This window comes from Clavelina lepadiformis, chromosome 3, assembly GCF_947623445.1.
Source record: "Clavelina lepadiformis chromosome 3, kaClaLepa1.1, whole genome shotgun sequence".
In the NCBI taxonomy this organism is placed as follows: Eukaryota; Metazoa; Chordata; class Ascidiacea; order Aplousobranchia; family Clavelinidae; genus Clavelina; species Clavelina lepadiformis.
Genome location: NC_135242.1, coordinates 21563368 through 21583446, shown reverse-complemented (window position 1 = coordinate 21583446; position 20079 = coordinate 21563368). Strand labels below are relative to the sequence as shown.

The following is a 20079-nucleotide window of genomic DNA, read 5'->3' as shown; positions in this document are numbered from 1 at the left end:
ACTTATATAGTGCAAGCAATATTGCTCTACGCTTTGTGTGCTGAAAATGTTTGGCCAACACTTTTAAATATAAACCAAGTAGCCAAGTTAAAATTTGCTACAATTGGCAAAATGAAAATCACCTGAGCAGTTGTAAAATATTCGGAAATATTTAGTTCAGTATCTTTTATGCAAATGAAATCTAACATCAAAAATTTTGTTATTGTATTTAGGTCGCCTGATCTAAATCAACCGTCGGCGTTAAAGAATCGCGCAATAACCAACAACATAGGTTTTTACATAAACCATCAGTTTCCTTTAGTTAAAGATTGAAAATGAATCTTGAAAAATGGATTCTTGTTGCTATTGCTTTGATGTTTTATGATACAACTAGTAATGGTAAGCCTACATATGGCATTGCATCGTTTTACTTAACTTTTTCTTCTTAAGCTTTTGAATGTTTTAAAGTTTTTAACATGTTCTTCCCAGTGCTTTTTTAAAAAAAAATAGCAATGAAAACTTACGTTGGTTGATTGTAGCTTGCAGGTTCCAACAACGTGTGAGAAGATGACGAAAGTACAAAGCCTTCAGAACTCGGAAACTGAGACCAAACATGGTTAAGTGTTTGTCGAGCAAGGTACTATGATTATTTTAAGTTGATAAGAAATAAAGTTGATGATGTTTTTTAGCAGATACACTTTAGAAATTTTGAAAATAAACAATGTTGTCGCGAAATTTTGTATTTTTTGTAGGCGGGAAAGATATTGTTTCTTGGGAATCAATTGTAAACTTTGCAGTTCTTGATACAAAATGGTTCAAGAAAACTGAAGACGAAAGATGCCGGTGAATGTTTGTGATAGTTTGAAATCGAACGCTCTCAGTAGGAGTGCGCAATAGTTGCTGTAATTAACATTTATTTTATAAAAATGCTTTATTGGTTAAATTTTAACTGTACAAAAGAGAGAATTTACATACCAGCTAAACTTAGATATAAACGCAAATATTTGTGGAGAAAATTGATGCTTTATACCAGGGGTGTTCAAATGATTTCTGCCATGATCCAGCACAACCAAACCTGACAACATGATGATCCACTAAATACGAGTAGTAAATATATTGGACATGCTTTAATTTTTATGATGCTTTATTCATGAAAATGTACCCTACAACATAATAATAACTTTGTAAAAGTCAAAAGTGAAGTGTACTACAGAATGGCAGCCTCAAACTTTATTTTCTGTTCAATATTCAATGCTTTCTTGCCTTTGTGTTTCTAATTGAACAAATATCTGCGTATCGACCAACAAACAATGTCTGCGTATTGACAGCCACGTGTTCACCCCATCCTAACCGGGCTCGCGAGTTTACTATTTTAAGTAGGTTGTGGCCGACCCTGCACATACATTTTCAATCGTTAATTACTTGAAAACTATACGTCGTAAACTGGTCGGATTTTGACAGGTTTGTAGCAAAAACATCTGGCTTCCTGTATATATCATAATTGTAAAACCAAAGAAAGAACATTTAGTGTAAATTAAGTATTTCTAGAAGTTTTTCTTGTTTCGCCGCGGCCAGCCGCTGTGCAGAAAACCAGTTGAACGCGCGAAGAGAAGACAAGAGAATAGTTAGTCGAGTTAGTGGTGCGTAAATGAGTAAACGAAAACGATACGCTTCAATGCTGAGAGGGAGCAAAATTATGCTATTATAAATTCAAAAAATTAATTTCAACACTGACAATTAGTATCCACATGAAAATACTGTAAAAAGCTTTTTTTTCGAGGCTGCATTTGAAGATCCACACAAAAAGTTGAGAAGATCCGGATCCGGATCGCGATCCGCCATTTGAACAACCCCGCTCTATACTCCTTATTCCACGCAGTAAAAATTCTGGTTGCAACATATGTCATCTGTTGGAAGGAAAGTTTCAAAGAAATAATTCGAGCAAGCTCAACTCTGTTACCGATTGCATTCGAATGCACAAAACAAGGAAAAATAAAAAAAAATTAAGAAAAACAAAGAGAAAGGTGAAATGAAAGCTTTTAAATGCAGACAAAGGCCAAAAATTTGTAAATTTTCCGTATGTAAATTGATTTGTAAACGTCTAACTAGGAAGGGTGTTCTCGCCAATTTCTCAATTGGCATCTCAAAAATTTCAGAACAAAACTTTATTTTAGTTTTTGTGTTTATATCTAGAAAGAAAGGGCATTTTTGCCTTTAGGAAAACTTGTCTGCAGCAAAATACAAACCTATATGTTAAATACAAGTATTGCGTTAATTCTTTGCATGAAAACCGTTTAACAAACACGAGAGCTATTGACTTTTATCCCATAATTGATTTTGTGGAAAACCACCGGCAAAATTAAAAATAAATGTTGATAAAAAAGGAAAAAGTTTTTGCAGTTAATATATACCCCGGAAAATTTATTTTCACGTATTCATGCGTGGAAGCTTACTTTCTGTGCTTACATTTGATCAGATAACGAAATCATAAACTAAGCATGTAATTTGTAAAAGATTTTTAGCTTTGACTTTGCTTTCAACATTAGCTCAATACCTGGAAGCTGTTCTCCGAAAGGCAGTAACTGCCATTCTCCAGACTGGCTTCGACGAACATCTACTTTTGTATCTCGAAGGACGCTAATGCGTCGGCAAATGAAACAAAGCAATAACGAGATATTTCCGCGTTTTTCATCTGGTTAAGAATATGATGATGTTTTGCTTATTGAAAATGCTCATTTAGTTACAGTACAAAAAATTGGTTTGTTATAATTCTCATATACGTATTAAATTTATACTTTATTGATCGAAAAGATATTAACAGCTGATTATTGTCACGTTGCTGCTGCTTTGAGTTATACCAAGTTGAAATATTTTACTGTATAAATAATCTTTGATGATGTTCATACAATATCAAACATTTCATTTCACTTTAATAATTCAAATTTTATTGTCCAAGTATGTCCAAATCAATTTGTTGGAGGGACTGCATTATTGTTAGGCAACAGCCGGTAAAACAAAGACATTCCCCTATGAAGAATAATTGAATTGCTATACTGTATCTGTTGAAGTAAATCTTCGAAAATCTAGTTGAACTGCAGATTAATTTACACATGATTGCCCATTCCTGCCTTGATAAACAAATAAAACTATATAAGAACTTTGTTTGCAGATGAGTTTTCAATTGGTTTGACTTTTTTATCAAGTTACATACATTTTTTTAACACATCAGTTTAGGAGTTTGGAAGGAAACGATTTCATTTTTATATAGATGATTTTAATTAGCTATAGGCATTATCTTGACATTTACATCTTTAAAGTCTTGTAAAAATAAAACAGCAATAGCGGAAATTGTAATCTCTTTTAGAAACCACAAAGTGTGCTATTACCAATCAATAAGATTTAATATCATAGGTTAATCAATTGATAATTAATAGTTATCGCTAGAAATTGTTTTATTTTATAGGTCACTATAGTCGGAAATAATTGACATCAATTTCAAAAGCTACGAAATTGATTGATCCCAATATTTGGCTATAATTTTCCGGTTGGAAATCACCCACGATACCAAAAATACACAAAGCCCTTTAGCGCGACATCCTTTACATGTTGAACAACTGGGTTAAGCTGCAGCCTTACTCATGATTGAAGAAGGCGCTGCATTCAAAGCGGTGATCGCGCAGTGAAAGTTATATTTATCACTTCAAGCTGTTTCGTGACCAAAACTGAAGATCGAAAATGAAGCTTGTTAAATGGATTCTTGTTGCAATTATTTTGACGCATTATCTTGCAACTTGTTACGGTAAGCAATATATGGTTTATTTGTATCAGCATGCAATATCATGTTTCATCACAATGTATTTTAAACCATATTCTTCAAGTTAAAACGTTATAGACTTTTTCAGCAATTAAGTGTATAAGTTTTTAACGTTTCTTGCAAAGTGCAAGAATATGACATAACATTTCGTTAGTTTAATCATAGCCTGTCGTTTTCAACAACTTGTAAGAAGACGACGAAAGAACATTGCTTACCGAACTCGAAAGCTGAGACCAAAAATGGTTGATTGCTTTTCAAGCCAGGTTAGATAATGGAATATTTTTTGTGCAAAAACGCACTGTATGTTTTGGCAAACATCATTAGCAACTCTTGCAGCGAAACTGGTTTTCAAGAAAGCTCCAATTTAATTATAGGTTGGAGACATGTATAAATCTTGGCAGTCGATCGTAGATTTTGTGGTTCTCGACGCAAAATGGTTTAAGAAAACTGAAGACGAAATATGCGGGTAGATATTGTACTTTTAATACACTATAATGAAACGTACGTCTTATTTTTACCAGCTTTTAAACATCATTTAAAAAAAGTTTTGTTTGAACTGTTTAACGTATTAATCATTATTGTTTAGCCTGGCCTTAACTATTACAGTTAAGTGTTACATAGTTTCTGTACAATTATAGTGTTTAGGATTTTTCTTGGAGCTCTTTGAAACGATTGCTTTAAAGTGTAAGCCAATATTTAAAAAAGGGTGAAACTGGTGCTGTTGGAAAACTAAGATAGAATTAAGCAAAATGCAAAACTTTAGAAAAAAGAAATTTTTGAATTATATTTGAAACAGGGTGTAAGAAACATCTTCAGTGATTCGATAAAAAGAGTTGTAATTTTCCTACAAAAGCTCTCTTGTTTCAAAAATGGGCAAATTTTACGTTCAACATCTATATATATATAAAATAACATGTGTCCACACCCGGCTCAGAATTAAAATTATATGCTAAACATCAGAACTTATTAACTATACAGTAGTTATCTTTTAGAAAAGCTGCAGAACGCAACACCGCTACTTGTTGGAAAGAAAGCGTTAAACAATTGCTTCGACCAAATTCAACTTTGTTGCCGATTGCGTTTAAATGCATAGACATAGAGCAAAGAAGACGGAAACAATACAAGTCAAACCAAGGAAATTAGTAACATAGCAATTTTCATATAACACTTTCTTTACAATAACATGCAATACGGAAAAAGAAATGTTGAAAAACAATAATTCAAAACTTTAAAATTTATATGAGCATAAACATGTTGCTATTTCGATTTTGTAAATAAGGCGTTATTTTTTTCGATGCAGAAAGAAACGGTAGTGCCCTTTTTAAGAAGACCTGTCTACAACATAATTCAACTCTAGATGAGGAATATAAGACTTGCATTCGTTCAGTACATGACAAGCATTTTATGAATTTGAGATGCATCGATTTTGATTCTATACTTGGTTTTGTTGAAGATCATTGGACGTGTGACAGGTAAACAAATAAACTATGCAATGTTGGCAGCCTTCTCTCCAGCGCAGTATGTAACTAATCTATAATAAAAAAGCTTGTATTCACGAGAAAAAGTACTCACCTATGAAACAGAACGCATATGCGTTACATATGCCCGCCGTACGTTATTGTTGAAAATCAACCGCAAAACTAAAACAGTTAGCTAGCAGCAAATCAACCTTCCCTTGCTTTTCAGCCTAATACCTGTAAGTTGTTCACCGAAAGGTGGTACCTGCTATCCTCAAAAATGGCTCCGACGTATTCCTGATATGGTATCAGCAGGGACGCCACTATTCTGGTCTGTGTATGACTGCAATAATGAGATATTTCCTCGTCCTACAGATGGTGAGAGATTTGAAAAAGTTGTTTCAACTTGATAACTTGACTTTACTTCTTGTAATTTCAGCATTGTAGTGAACAAAAGATTCTTGAGTACTAAATGAATGTTTAAGCTGCTATTGGCTTATGAATGTGTATATGATGGTGATCATATATCATGGTTATTGAATGTGTTTTTGCTTCAGTGAAAGATTTATATGCATGCATACTTTTGTTCCCTGTTGCTGAAATGCATGTGTGACGTATCTGAGATTTGATACATGTAGAACCCCGACGAATTTCTACAAGTCCGGATTATCGGACTCATTGAAGGGTGTGTCCAGTCCAGCTTCACATTCGGCTTTTAATCAAAAAACAAAAACGAGAGTAGTAACCTATATGCTGTAATCACGAATGTATTCAACGTAATCTGTCCTTCTCTAAATGCACGACACACACAAAAGAAGTCCATGCCAATTACATCATAATTACTTCACATAGACATTAACATCTTAAAGCAAAACATAAAATAACAGACGGGTGGCGGTGTACGACACACACTTAATGTTTCCCAAATAGTGCTGCTTATCCGATTAAGTCGTTTTCTTCTTTTTAGAAAACTGCCATCATTGGTTACCCACCTATGGAACTGCGGAAACAGTGTCAACTTCGCCTGGTTACCCAGATCAGATAAATCATGAATTTGATTGTTTGTATGATCTCCAAGGTCAGGCAAATTTTGGACTGAAAGTAAAAGTGGAAGTTGATACTGAAAGTTGCTGTGATTTTGTTACGGTAAAAGCTAGTTAGACTGAACCAATTTTTGTTTAACTGAGCCAAACTTTTCCTTTCAGTTTTATATTTTACTTTTGAATTAGCATAAATGATGATGATGATAGTTTATATCGATATGTGTGGTTGATTATTTCAATTTCTTGAAGGCTCAAGATAAGTTTACAAACCTATTTATTTTAACTAAAATTGCTGTATCAAATGCGAAAACAATTTGCATTTTCGCAGTTCACTTGTTTTCTAGCTGTATCGTCAGGATCGAAGCTTGCTTGCAAAACTTTCTGGCAATGTTACAAGAACGTTTGAAGTTGACTACAACATGGGTCATATTTTTGTCCAATACCACACTGATGAGAGTGTGGCAAGCAGAGGTTTTCGAATCACTCGAAATAATGGTGAGCTTTATAATTAGCAGCCCAATAATGTTCGTTTTTTTAAAATTATGTGTGTATGCATAGTATTATGTAGCATCAAAGAGTGACACAATAGTGATTCTTGGCACGCTTCTAAATTTTCAAACATTTTATTTCACATAACCACATAAGCTTTAACGATTAAAAAAGTACATTGGTTAATTGCGACCAGGCATAGTATGAATAATTAAGGATGGACTTTTGGCAAGAAAACCTAAATGTAGCTAAACGCTTTGATAAACTATACCGGTTATATCTAGGCTATATAAGACAAATAAATAGACATGTACAAAGACTTAAAACTTTTAATGTTTAGTTTGCATGTATCAACATATGTCAAACGATGGAGTTATGATACACGCCCCGACGTATCCCTACCCATTTAAACCAATCCTGGAAACGTTTGGTGAAGAAATGGATTGTCAATGGTTAATAAGAGCTTCACCTGGCGGACAAGTTTATTTGATACTTCATATTATCAAACTAAATATCTGCTGCGAACAACTCGAAGTGAATGAATGCATGTGTAAAAAAGTATTTTAAAATGTAACCTGTTATTTAGAATTTTAAATTTTTTGCACTAGATAATTGATGGTCATGTAAGTCTTGGAAACTACACTATAGCAAGAGCAAGCGAAATTCCATTAATGTCCAGACACGGAAGTTTGACAATAAAATACAAATCAGACTCCACTGTCAGTGGTAACGGATTTCGGGCGAGTTATGGCACTGGTAAATTCTCCATCATGATGAATTTTTTTGCTTTAGCATTTTTTCATTCCTAATTAAATAGCTCAAAATATTAAACTTTACTAGCTTTAATATTTAGAAAAATATTGACAAGGATTTCTTTATTACCAAGTTTATCACTCCTGTGGTGGTGATTACAACGCTACGGTCCACTGGCAGAATGTCACAGTCGAGCAAGTCCGTGACAACTTGCAATATTTGGAGCGTTGTATTTCTCGCCTTTGGTCTTCTCCTGGCTACGTCATCACACTCAACATTTCTTCAACTAGCATCCACAAACCCTCTGACTGGGTGGAGGTAAAAAAACATATTTCAGTGTAGGATTAAATTTTCAAACAATTAAACTTTGCGTTCAGCTACTTGCAATCAAGTAAAATAAGCGTTAAACAACAGTGAACTCTTTTATGCTTCTAAATAGTTAATCCTTATTCTTGACAGATATACGACGGCCCTACACTGATACAAAAGTTTACTAATGATACATACAAATACATGTCGAGTGGAAATCGTTTGGCAATTAGTTATCGTCCTCGCAGCACGGTATGGTCCGGTTATCAGGCTTCATTCAAGCAGGGTAAGTTATTGAACACTGTAACGACCAAGCGCCAGCGCGTCAAATGCCGCATTCCACTAACTGTGTCTTCGCCGGACAGTGATGTTTTTCGCTGAAAAGTTTTGATAAATATTTTTTCCGATAACGCGAAACATGTGTAACTTATGGAAGTTTGACAATTAAAACGCTGGTTCAGTCGTTTGTTCATCTAAAACTACAGACAATGTCGGCTGAAACTGATTTACTTAGTTAAATGCTTTACCTAGGCTTCAGCACAGTATGTTGCATTAAAGCATAGTATACAGTATAGTAGAAAATTGAACTGTACTGTACTGTACTGTAAAAAGTTTAGTATTGTCCACTATACAAAGTGTGTTTACAGAATGCAGAAACACTGCAACGTTGCAAAGTGTTGATCAGCTTTGTTTAAATCGTAAGTTAGCATTGTAAAATCACAACTATTCATGTTTTACATTTAGCACGGCATGTGTACGTTGAGTTTATGGACTTTTGCGAAAGTAGCACACGTTTGCTAGCAGTGTATACATTAGACGACAGTTGGGCAGGAGCTGCTATCATGCTAAATTCTCGATACACAATGATATTGCCATAAGTAAATGAGCCCTCAGTCCTTATATTAGTGCATGGCGCACAAGCAAGTTTTTCGTGACTTGCATGACCTGGTTTGGGTAAGAAAAAGCAAACTGTTTTTTTGTTTTAGAATCTAAAATAATACAACAAAAGTTAAGATTGATGTCATCTTTGATCAGATGACCGGGATACATTGTAGCCTACTATGAAGCAGCTGCGTGCAGAAGGTAGCCCTTTCTTGAATTTTATAATGCTCTTGATATAACACTGATCAACTCTTAGATTTCGTTCAGAAATTGTTGCATCATTGGCTAAAATATCATACTGCGTCTGAAATACAACTCGTGTCTGAAGAGCTTTCAAAAGGAGTGATCTTCTGAGTGAAGAGCGCTGGATGACAAAATAATATTTCAGTCGGCCAGTTATATAGAATGAGCAGAAACTTGTGCATTAAAACTCAAAAAGAAAGCATAACTTTGTCCATGCGAGTGCATGTGTCCTATTTAACGCTAATTTATGATCAGTACGATCAGTATGATCAGTATAAAGCACTCTCAGAGTTAACGACGTTTTCGCGAGCTTACTTTTTCAGTGACAGCAATATTCAGAAGTAATAATATAATAATAGTAATAATAATGTATTAGTAAGTCTAAACCTTGCCAACGTATAAAAGCATAAAATTATATAAGTTATTTTATTTACTTTTGTTATTTTTTTACACTAAATATTTTTGACACGTCTGCATAACATTAAACCTGGGCTCTAACTTCTAGTCTATAAAGTTACAAATACTTTGCACTTTTTTGGTTTAGTGCTTCGTAATGAAGCTGAGATGTTCTCTTCTCGAGGCCAGTGGTAGGTTCATTGCTATACACAACGAAGACAACCAAAGCTTACCATGTAGCTTTTCAAAATCGTAGTCAAATTTTCTGAAGATTGAATCCAGAAAGCCACGTATTTGTTGTGGCTGCAACGAGCTTGGTTTTATCTATTTTATCAATTTCATTGTTATTCAAAAAAGTTATGTAAAACTATACTGAGAAATTATAAACACAACTCTTTCAAGTTGTGAAATAAAATACTTCATATATCGACCTCTCTATTATTTTTTCTGCTATCAACATTTCCTCTTTTTTCATTTCCAATGGATCTCATTTGTGTCGGAAATTTTGATCTTATTGCGCCCAAGGTAGCACTAAATATAGTTGAACATAATAAATCAACAAATTTTAGACAAAATTAAGGTAATTGCACTTTGAATATAAACTTTGACAAGTAGGCTAAATTGTGATGTGGATATTTTGGGCAGTAACGCGTTTTGTAACTGTAATTATGTAGTTGTATTAAACTATAATGTTTAAATGTAAGAGATGTGTTCAAGAAGGGAGAGCAAAATACAATATGCAGTTTATCAGCGTAGTCTGGAAACCTGGTAAGTTGGTGTGTTCTAAAAGTTTCCAGCTATATCGGAAATAATTAATCTTAGCCTATTGCACAACTGAGTTATACTGAATCGGTGAGGACAATAAGTACAACGTTGTTCGAAGGCTTACCGAATATTAGACTACTTTTTGGATCAGTTTACCTAGCTATATGTCAATTGCAGCCGCATATAAAGAACCTATCGAAACAGACAAACCTCATGCTAAAAGCCTAACAAAGCCTCAAAGTGACATGACAGAACAATAAATTCTTGAAACACGTGCCAGGCCAAACCACTGTATATCTAGGAAATGTGTTCTACGATGGCCATTCAATATATAAGATGAATTTTTCCATAAAATTTTTTCGAGTGGAGATAAAAGCATGTTGTATGATACTTCATACGTCCTTTTCGACATCATCCTCCGATGGTTGAGGTAAACACTTGACATTGACCTTGCTTTCAGCTTTCCGACTGAAAGTCGTTGTCCGTGCGATGCATGTGTTTTACATTTGCTGGCGCTGAGTTTAGTTTGGTGCAGGGGTTGTTCTCTAGCTGTACGCAACAGTGGAAAAATAAGTAAGATTTGTCATATGTTTAAGTTTAAGTTTTTAAGTAACATTCTTACATTGTCGGTATGTAGCGAAAAATCCTCTTGTTTTTGCAGTCTTTGCCCTGGCTGCAGTGTAATGAAGCTGCAACATGCTTCCGCTCGAAGTCAAGTGTGTGCTTTTCTGGCGACCAGTGACGCGGCCAAGGTTGACGTGGCCACTTTTAATCTAACAAAAGAAGCAAAAGTCGGAGTGATTGGAGAAAGATCACTGTAATTATCTTTCGTATTGCCGGTGTACTGGATGGAAATTATTCTAATAAAGGTAGGGGAGACCGGGGCTAGTTGGAACACGGGGTTAGTTGAAACATCGCTGTTTTTGTACTCCCCGAACATCTTTGTAAATCTTTACTGCCTCTTAGTGATTGACAACGATGTTATCTATTCGCCATGTTAATTTTATTGGTCTCAGAGCAGAAGCATAAGAGTTGTACACGTTTTTCTGTTTTTTACACTTTGAACTAAAATTCGAGCTTGTTGGTAAATATAGTGTAACATAGAGCTCTAGAGAAATAAGTGGAAGTTCATTAGTCTATATTGACCGTAGGTGCCATGGTACCGGAAAAGGCAGAGGCAATTAAATTAAACGAAAGGGAGGGAAGAAAAGAAATTATTGAAGTCGCAATCGACAAATTGTTCATAGTTGACAGTTTTGCAGGGCAGTTTTGAGAAATTCAGACATGGTTGTACGAAACTTGCTTCAGATATTAAGCCAGCTAAATTAAGACTATAGGGCGCAAGATTTTTGTGGATGCAAAAAAGCTGTCATTTTTAACCAGTTCTTGAGAAAATTATTGTTGTCAATATTGTTACGTTTTACAGTGCAGTACAGTACAGTCTCTAGTAAGTAGGCTATTTCTTATGCAAGCTTTGTAAATGATCTGGTGATGCATAGAATCCCTGCAAACTTGGATAGAAAGTTGTATACAGCGATTGCGGAAATAATTCATTGTGTTGGCAGCAATTCAGTTCTTGCAATAATGATTCGATAAATAAAGTAGGACAATTTATAGCAAATAAATTGATTCCTTACCCTGTTGATACTTCCGTTCGACTGTTTTTGACACTGGGAAATTTCGGTCATTTTGGCTCGAAGATTACCAATCCAATAGAAATCGCCATCATCAACAGCTTTTTAATTGGTTCCACTTTGCAATGTGGAAAATACCCATATAAGCCACGAAAATTATTTGTTGGAAGCTTTATTATAATTTAAGTGCGTTTCTTTGAAGCCAATAAAAAGGCCGACGCTGGTAACATGTAAAGGGTAGGTTATACAGAAGCATAAGTGATATTATAATATTGCTAACCATGAATATTACCACTTGTTGGTTGTGTTTGTTTATTACTCAAATTTGTTTCAGAAGTCAAGTTGACTACTGAGGGAAAGTTCAATATGAAGGTTTTTGCTGCAATTGTGCTATTGCTTATTCTTTCAACTTGCCATGGTAAGTTTTTTATCGGTTTTCTTATCTTGGCAATCTTCTATATGTATGTTTCTAGTTAATGCATATTTACAGTTACACCACAATTTTGAAACAATGCCACAAACATTGTTGTAAAGCTGTAATAAACAACATTTTCGATCACCCTTTTCAAAAAATCAGCACAATCGCCGGTTTTGATGAAATAAGTATCTGTTCTGATGTTCAAAATACTTTATAGCAAAAGTTATTAACAGACGCTACAGAGCTTTGCTGATAGGTTGCAGGTTCCAACAACTTATGCTAAACTATATGCTATGATGCAACATTCGTTTGCAGCTTGCCGTTTTCAGCAATATGTGAGCAATAGAAGAAAGGACATATCTTACCGGACTCGCAAGTTAAGGCCAAAATTGATTAACTGTTTTTCGAGCAGCAAGGTAAACTTTTTCAACCATATTTGAAGAAAGTTTGCTAAATTTGTGTTATGTAATATTATGAAATTAGCAAAGTATTACGCCTAAAACTAACCTAGGTAAACTAAACGAGTGTGCTTTTAAAAAATAACTGTTCTAAATTATCGGTAGGCTCGGGCACTGATTGTACTGTCGAGTCAGTGTAACCTGTTTGCGTGTTATTTTCAATCATGGACTTCAGATTTCTACGTTGGCTCGTCCCTTTACTATTAATTTGATTGCAGTCAGTTTTATTTGCTACAAAGCGAGATATAAGCTACTGTAGTACACTACAGATGGAAAAGAATAGTCTGTACACAAACTCTATCAATTTTCATTCGAATTCTTGGTTTGTAACAATAAAGTCCACTGTACATTAATTTTTCTCAATCTGGCTATATTTGTTAAAGTAAGTCAAAATTTCTTGACCATTTGACCACCATGCTTATAAATATGTGGGTTACATTAAAAGATTATGATGTTTTGTTATAACTAAATCAAACCAATTACTGTTTTGAAAAATTAAGTTAATAGGTTTAAACTTGTCTGACTATTATGCAGGCTGAAAATTTAAACTTTATATTTAACACCGTACTATAGTAGATCCATCGGACATATATTGTATTTAGTTAGGAATGATGTATAAATCTTTCGAATCGATCGTCGATTTTGTGGTCCTTGACACGGAATGGTTTACGAAAACTGAAGACCAAACTTGCGGGTGAGTAAAATTTGAAAATGAATTTTGCATTTTTATGTTTAAAAATGAATATTCTTGACAACAAAACTTCTGTTGGGGTATCTTGTATTGTAGAGGAGATATTGATAAGATAGAGTATTTTTAGAAATTTGTTGAAAATTTTCTGAGGAGATTCGTTTTGGTTAAAATTTCAATTTTCGTTTTTTCACTCAGTAAAGCAGCTGGACGCCACACCCCCACCTGTTGGAAAGAAAGCGTTAAACAATTGCTTCGACCAAACTCAACTCTGTTACGGATTACACTTAAATGCATGAAACAAAGTAGACGGAAAAAAGCAAACAAGCAACAAGAAACAGGTTATTGGTTTTCAAATCATCGACGTTAATTAGCAAAATAAATTATAAATTCGAATAAGTTCATATTTCGATAGCCTAAGGATAAAATTGCAATAATGGAGCATTTATTTGTGACGCTTTGCGTAAATTTTCAGTTTTCAAGTTTTAAAAATCAAGTAAAAGTTTTATGTTCAACCTAATTTATTTGATTGACTTCTACTCAGCATGTAAATATGTTGAATAATTTGATGTTTAATAGTGAAGGATGGTAAAATGTTTTTTCGGAAGACGTGTTTGCAGCAAAATAAGATTTTAGACAAAAAATACAAGAAATGTATTCAGCGCCAACGTAAAAGAAATGGTGACGACAAAAGAAGCATTGATTTCGATTCGATACTTGCTTTCATGGAAGATCACTGGATGTGTGACAGGTTCGAAAACGCGCTTAGACTTTCTTTTTACATAAGAATCGTCTGTCATTTATTCAACAGCTATATATCAGGAAGTATGCAACTGCTGTAAAATTAACGATAACTTTCAACAAGCACTGTAGTATTTTTAAAATATTTGGGTTACTTCACGGTTTTCGATCATCTTACATCATAATATGTACTCTGCAATAATTTATGCATTTTAACTGTATATTCTGTATAATTATGTAATTTATTTGTATCAACTTGAATATTCTCGAACTTCACGGTTTATTTCTTTGTATGATATCACTATTATTCATCATATCAGAAAAAAGAAGTTGTCGCCTTAGCATTTTTGTTCATGTTTTCAAGTTCAATTCCGGGAAGCTGTACTCCGAAAGGAAATATTTGCCATCCTCCCAGTTGGCTCCGACGTTTGCCGACTTTCCTTAACTACATGGCGCCACTAAATCAGCCTTTGGCTTACTGCAATAATGAAATATTTCCCCGGCTTTCAACTGGTTGAAATGAAATGTTGTGTTGCATGTTATCAGGCTAGATTATTATCTGCAAGAGCACAACTATTTCGAATATAAGCTAATCATAGTTAAAGCGTTGTTAAAAAGTTTGTCAAACAAAAAAGCATTTATTGTAAGCTACATTTCTCATTTGCCTCTTAGCTCACAGAAAATTTCTTTTATTTCTAGAATACTGTAAGCATTGGTTGCCAACTTTTGGAACCCAAAAAGCAGTCATAACCTCGCCTGGTTTCCCAAATCAGATAAATCATGAATTTGACTGTGTATATCATCTCCAAGCTCAATATTCATTTGGATTGAAAATAAAAGTGGAAGTCGATACCGAAAGTTGTTGTGATTTTGTTACGGTAAGGAAACACAAATTTGTAACTTTGAGCAATCATATTTCAGTAAAAACGTTTAAGTGTAGCTTTATTGCTAACTAAGGAAGCTAAATGAAAGATGTCTGAATGAAATAAAATTAGATGCATTTACTGTAATGCGCAGCATTTTAATGCTAACTGTAGTGTGATTTTAATGCTAGCTTTTTATTGCTAATGCTACTGTGAGTTTATTCTACAATTTTTTATGTCGATTGAAATCATTTAAGCTTTACCTAAAAAACTCAACCATTCTTGCCAAACTGTCTGGTAATGTAACAAGAACTTTTGAAGTTGGTTCCAATACAAATGAGATTTTTGTCCAATACCACACTGATGAGAGTGGAGCGAGCAAAGGTTTTCGAATTACTCGCAATAATGGTGAGTTTAATAACTAATAGATTAAGTATAGTATACGTTATGGCGCTATTATCAACTTTTTTTAATCGTCTATGGCTCTCTGCCCTCGTAGAAAGTTGAGTTGGCAAAAACAATTGTTTGTCAACATATTTATGTTTAAATTAGAAGCTTACGTCATGCTTAAATCAAGAAAAATTTCGGTAATTGTAATTTTGAATTTTTTTCCGTTTCGTAATTGCTCTATTGCATATTATTTCCAACGCGCAGTATGCAAATTCCAACATATGGCAAACGATCGTGTATTAATGATACACGCGCCAACTTACGCCTATCCGCGTAAACCAATCCTTCAAAAGTTTGGTGAAGAAATGGATTGTCAATGGACGATAACAGCCCAAGCAGACCAACAAGTGTCCTTGTATCTTCACAGAATAAAAATGAATGTATCTTACGAACAATTGGAAGTGGGTGTCTGATGATTAACTTTATTCAAAACTATTGTAAATTTGACAATTAAACCTAAAGTTTCTACATTTTTAAACAGATACTTGATGGTTCTGTGAGCCTTGGATACTACACGATAGCAAAAGCAAGCGAGATACCCGTGACGTCCCAGCATGGAAGTCTGACGATAAAATATCACTCAGACTCAACTGTAAGCGGGAACGGGTTTCGAGCAAGTTATCACCCAGGTGGGATTTTCTTCCGTTCTTACAGATCTTTTTGTAACAAATGAGAAATTCCTTTGACCATTATGATAAAAATTTTGGATTGAAATTTTGACAACATATTATCTTCTTACTTTAGCATCTTATTCCTGTGGTGGTAATTACAACGCCTCAGACTCTTGGCAGAACGTTACAGTCAAGCAACAAAGTCGCGTTGGATACTTTCCGAATCTGTGCTTTTCTCAAATCACTTCGTCACCGGGCTACGCCGTAATACTCAATATTTCTTCCACAAACCGTCGCGAACATCAGGACAACTGGTATCATTATAACTGGGTAGAAGTAAGTTTTTTGTGGACAGTATTATCTTTGACTTCCACTGTCGAAATAAGGTAAATAACTTACAATAATTCTTGTCAATAGATCTACGACGGACCAAAACTACTGCAAAAATTTACCAATGAGACTCACAACTATGTATCGAGTGAAAATCGTTTAGCGATAAGTTACAGTACTCATGACTGGAAAGGATACGGTTATCGTGCTTTTTTCAAGCGAGGTAAGTTAAAAGGAAAAATTTGGTTGTTGTACCTTGCATTTTATGTAATGAAAAACTCTCATTTATGTATATTTGTAAAGAGTGTTAAAGATAAATTATAAATTTCTTTTAAGCAGACCATTGAAAGTCTCTCATTTTCAGTTCCATGCAATGTCACTTACAATCTCATCGGTTCCGCTTCAATGAAGCTAGCCTCGCCTGACTACGAAAGCTTTCCTTTCAACATTTACCAACGATGCACTTACACTTTGCTCGCCCAACCTGGCAAGAAGATACGAATGTCTTTGAGAACTTTTTCTAACTTCGGATATGTTCAGGTAAAGAAACGTATGAATAAGTCTTACTAAATTTTTGTCGACGTAATTCTATTTTTTTAAATTATGTATAAGTAATTTAAATATTTCTGTCTTTCTTGCTATCTCTATAATGAAGTAGTTGTTTAAATTAACAATATTGCGATTACGCTCTATGAATTAAAACAAAAACACCATCAGCTTAAAATCTTACTCTAAATGAAACATTTTACATTTCCATAGTTTTCTGTTTTAGATATTCAATGGCGACATGTATTTTGGTCGTGCTGATAGAGTTAATAAGACATATCGACTGACATCTACCGGCAGCACAATCCAGCTTCATTACACAGCACCGAAGTCTCACTCTGCTACTAGTCGCGGTTTCGTGGCAACTTACAAACAATGTGAGTTCTCATTTGTCAATAACAGCAAAGCGGTTATAATATGATATGATTCTTTTTCATCGAAATGAAGATGTCTTTATGTTTTAGGGGTCCCTGAATGTAATTTCGTCCTGGTTGCCAACACTTCTTTTCAACGTTTTTCTTCACCTGGTTACATAGAAGATCTCTCAACTACTCATCGGCTTGGACTGTCATCCGAAACATGCGATTGGATAATCACCACTTCTTCCGACAAACAAATCTTACTGAAGATTTTTGACATCAACTTAGATGAGAAAAAACGTGAAGCTTTATATGTAAGTCGCTTGTTACTTGATTTTATAACCTATTATCACTATGAGCTATGTAACGTTATTAGTCGATTTGATGTTTCTTCACGCATTTGAGAAGTCAACTGCATTGCGGGTAGATCGCAAAGCTTTTCTGGAATTATTTACTTCTTTCTTTGTTTCAATAAAATGCAAGTTAAGAAATTAAAATTAAAACGGCCTTTTATGCCGAATTTATTTTAATACTGTTTACAATACCCCGAATAAAAACCTATTTTGTTTGTAGGTCTACGACCAGATGATAAGTTTGGGCAAATACAGTGGATCAAGATCAAACTTAACCCTTGTATCAAGTTCAAACGTTGTGAGAATACGACTTAATCGTTGTCAATTGTCTGCTACAAAAGGATTCGTTGCGTCATGCAAAGAAGGTATTAAAAAGCTGTTGACCTTTGTAAGCCTTGTTTTGAGCCTATAGGTGCTTTCCAGTTTTCAAAGTAGGTACAAGGTGCAATGTTGTTTTGCTATATAGTGGTCAATAGCGGTTGGAATGACCCTGGTGCTTTTGGAGGGATAATTTCATCTCAGACAATGTGCAACTCATCAAGATGTGAAAGTGACGAAGATAACTTCTGGAATTTGCAGGCCGGATATAATTTCAAACGCATTGAGTTGAACATCATACAACTTCACTTCAATAGTCCAACAAGCTATTTGGAGGTGACTACGCCATGTGTAGACTTCACGGAAACTCATTTTCGTTACAAGTTATATAACTAAATGGATTTTTGGAGATGCATTTTTGCAAGATGTCTTTTATTGGCAACTGTTTGATTAGGTAATGGAAAACTCGAAGACAGTTGCCAAGCTGGAAGGTAATTTCAGTCTACCTCAGCGTTTCATATCATCGAAAGATGTTCTTCGAATTTATTTCCATTCAAACGATGGATTGGACCAGTTTGCTGGAAATGTTACACAAGGTTCTGTGTGATCTACATCTGTGATGCAAATCTCCTTCTATTCACTTAAGTTTTTAACAATGTTCAATTATCATAAATTAGTTTGTAGCCGGGAGCTTACTGCAAGATCCAAGTACAAGACGATTTCATTTCTCAATAGAAGGACACCTGAAGAAGTCAATTGTCGGTACAACTTTCTGACTTCACCAGAATCCCGAATTCAAATATACATTTTTATCCATCTCCAATTTTTTGCTCGTATACAAGTAAGCTTAAGCTCACCAACTTAAAGACCAAGCAAAAACATAGCCAGACTATGATTAAAGATGTATTGCTTGCATGAGTTTAAATCTAAACTGACTATATATTTAATGAATAGCATTATTTCTATCACATTAGGTTAAATCTTGCCTTGATTTTTTTTGTAAGCTTAGTTTTCCGATGTTTGTCCGATGTAATAGTTATGTTGTTCTACCATTACACATTATTATAAAATTACAATCATTTTAACTTTTTGTTTTATTTCGATTTTTGTTTTTACTTATTTTAGTTTTAAAGTTTCTAATTTTAAACATAATCAAATAATTATTAAAATGGTTGTAATAAAATAATGAAACTTTAATATTTTAGTACACTTTATTGATAACGAAAACATTAAAACACTTCCAGGTCTTAGATGGTGACAATTTTCTCTACAATTTCCAAGGATCATATCTTACCGCCTACGAGGAAAAAGCAGCTGTTGTATTAACGTCCATCTCAAACACGCTCACTATTCTTCACAACATGGAGTCACGTTCTTACTCCAGTGGATTTTCAGTCACTTACAGGAAGTTCAATCCATTGTTACCAATGCAAGTCAAATCGAAAGATACTTGAAATACCATTCTTATATAAGTAGACCAAAATTAATTTGTCAACTCAAAACAACACGCTTGCGTAAATCCATCTGTAAATATTTCAAGTGATTATTTTACTTCAAAAGCAAAATTGAATTTAGTTTATCTCAACTTATAAAATACAAACTTACTGCACATCACAACCTAATCATAAAAGTGTATTCTTGCTTGGATCACGAACATTTGTCTTGAAATATTCCCATTATACGAAATATATACGCATCGTAAAAAATAAAGTTTGTCAAGAATAGAAACCCTTGTTTCAGTTTTAATCAAAAGGAATCGCAGACGACGTCATCATACATCAATTACCTCAACCTGTATTAGAAAACGTGCCAACTGTTAAGTTGTCTTGAGTCCTAAATAAATTCGTAAATAACAGTGTGCAGTTCTCTAAGCAACGCCCATTGCATATAGAAGAAAGTTTTTCTTAGTAAACATTTAATTTATTTGTACAGTAAGTTATAAGCTTTCAGACAAAGATGTAGACTACATATGCAAGGAGACACGTAACTCATAAAAAGTGAATAGAGGTAAAAACTTAGCTGACTGGTGTACAAGAAACACAACTAATCTGGAAAAACAAAAAAGAGTGGATGGAAGTTGATTGACAATCAACGAGTGGTAAAAATTGCCAACTTCAAGCCAAGCGAAGATTTTCGTCAGGCAAAACAAAAAAAATGCCATACACACCAAACAACATGTG

The 20079-nt window shown here is 34.2% G+C and overlaps 2 protein-coding genes across 5 annotated transcripts; both read left to right on the top strand.

The window, feature by feature from the left end:
- Positions 1-3611: 3611 nt before the first annotated feature.
- Positions 3612-9975, top strand: LOC143450013 (cubilin-like). The gene is made up of 13 exons (XM_076950397.1): positions 3612-3778; positions 3959-4056; positions 4168-4259; positions 4786-4928; positions 5094-5265; positions 5480-5628; positions 6218-6396; positions 6638-6788; positions 7123-7316; positions 7391-7538; positions 7669-7853; positions 7995-8130; positions 9514-9975. The coding sequence occupies exons 1-13, from the start codon at positions 3715-3717 to the stop codon at positions 9558-9560; spliced, it is 1758 nt and encodes a 585-aa protein (XP_076806512.1). The 5' UTR covers positions 3612-3714; the 3' UTR covers positions 9561-9975.
- Positions 9976-10614: 639 nt separating this feature from the next.
- On the top strand, positions 10615-19757 carry LOC143450262 (cubilin-like). 4 transcript variants are annotated; one of them, XM_076950733.1, is made up of 22 exons: positions 10615-10703; positions 10792-10999; positions 12099-12182; positions 12498-12598; positions 13243-13334; positions 13527-13669; positions 13908-14079; positions 14434-14582; positions 14769-14947; positions 15190-15340; positions 15587-15783; positions 15864-16011; positions 16127-16329; positions 16411-16546; positions 16688-16863; positions 17096-17246; positions 17334-17542; positions 17802-17946; positions 18048-18235; positions 18354-18495; positions 18577-18740; positions 19144-19757. In XM_076950733.1, the coding sequence occupies exons 3-22, from the start codon at positions 12131-12133 to the stop codon at positions 19351-19353; spliced, it is 3108 nt and encodes a 1035-aa protein (XP_076806848.1). In that variant the 5' UTR covers positions 10615-10703; positions 10792-10999; positions 12099-12130; the 3' UTR covers positions 19354-19757. The 4 variants fall into 4 exon arrangements, with proteins under 4 accessions (XP_076806848.1, XP_076806849.1, XP_076806850.1 ...); XM_076950734.1 differs by lacking the exon at positions 10615-10703 and having other exon boundaries at positions 10754-10999; XM_076950735.1 differs by lacking the exons at positions 10615-10703; positions 10792-10999 and adding an exon at positions 11724-12001 and having other exon boundaries at positions 17409-17542.
- Positions 19758-20079: the final 322 nt, after the last annotated feature.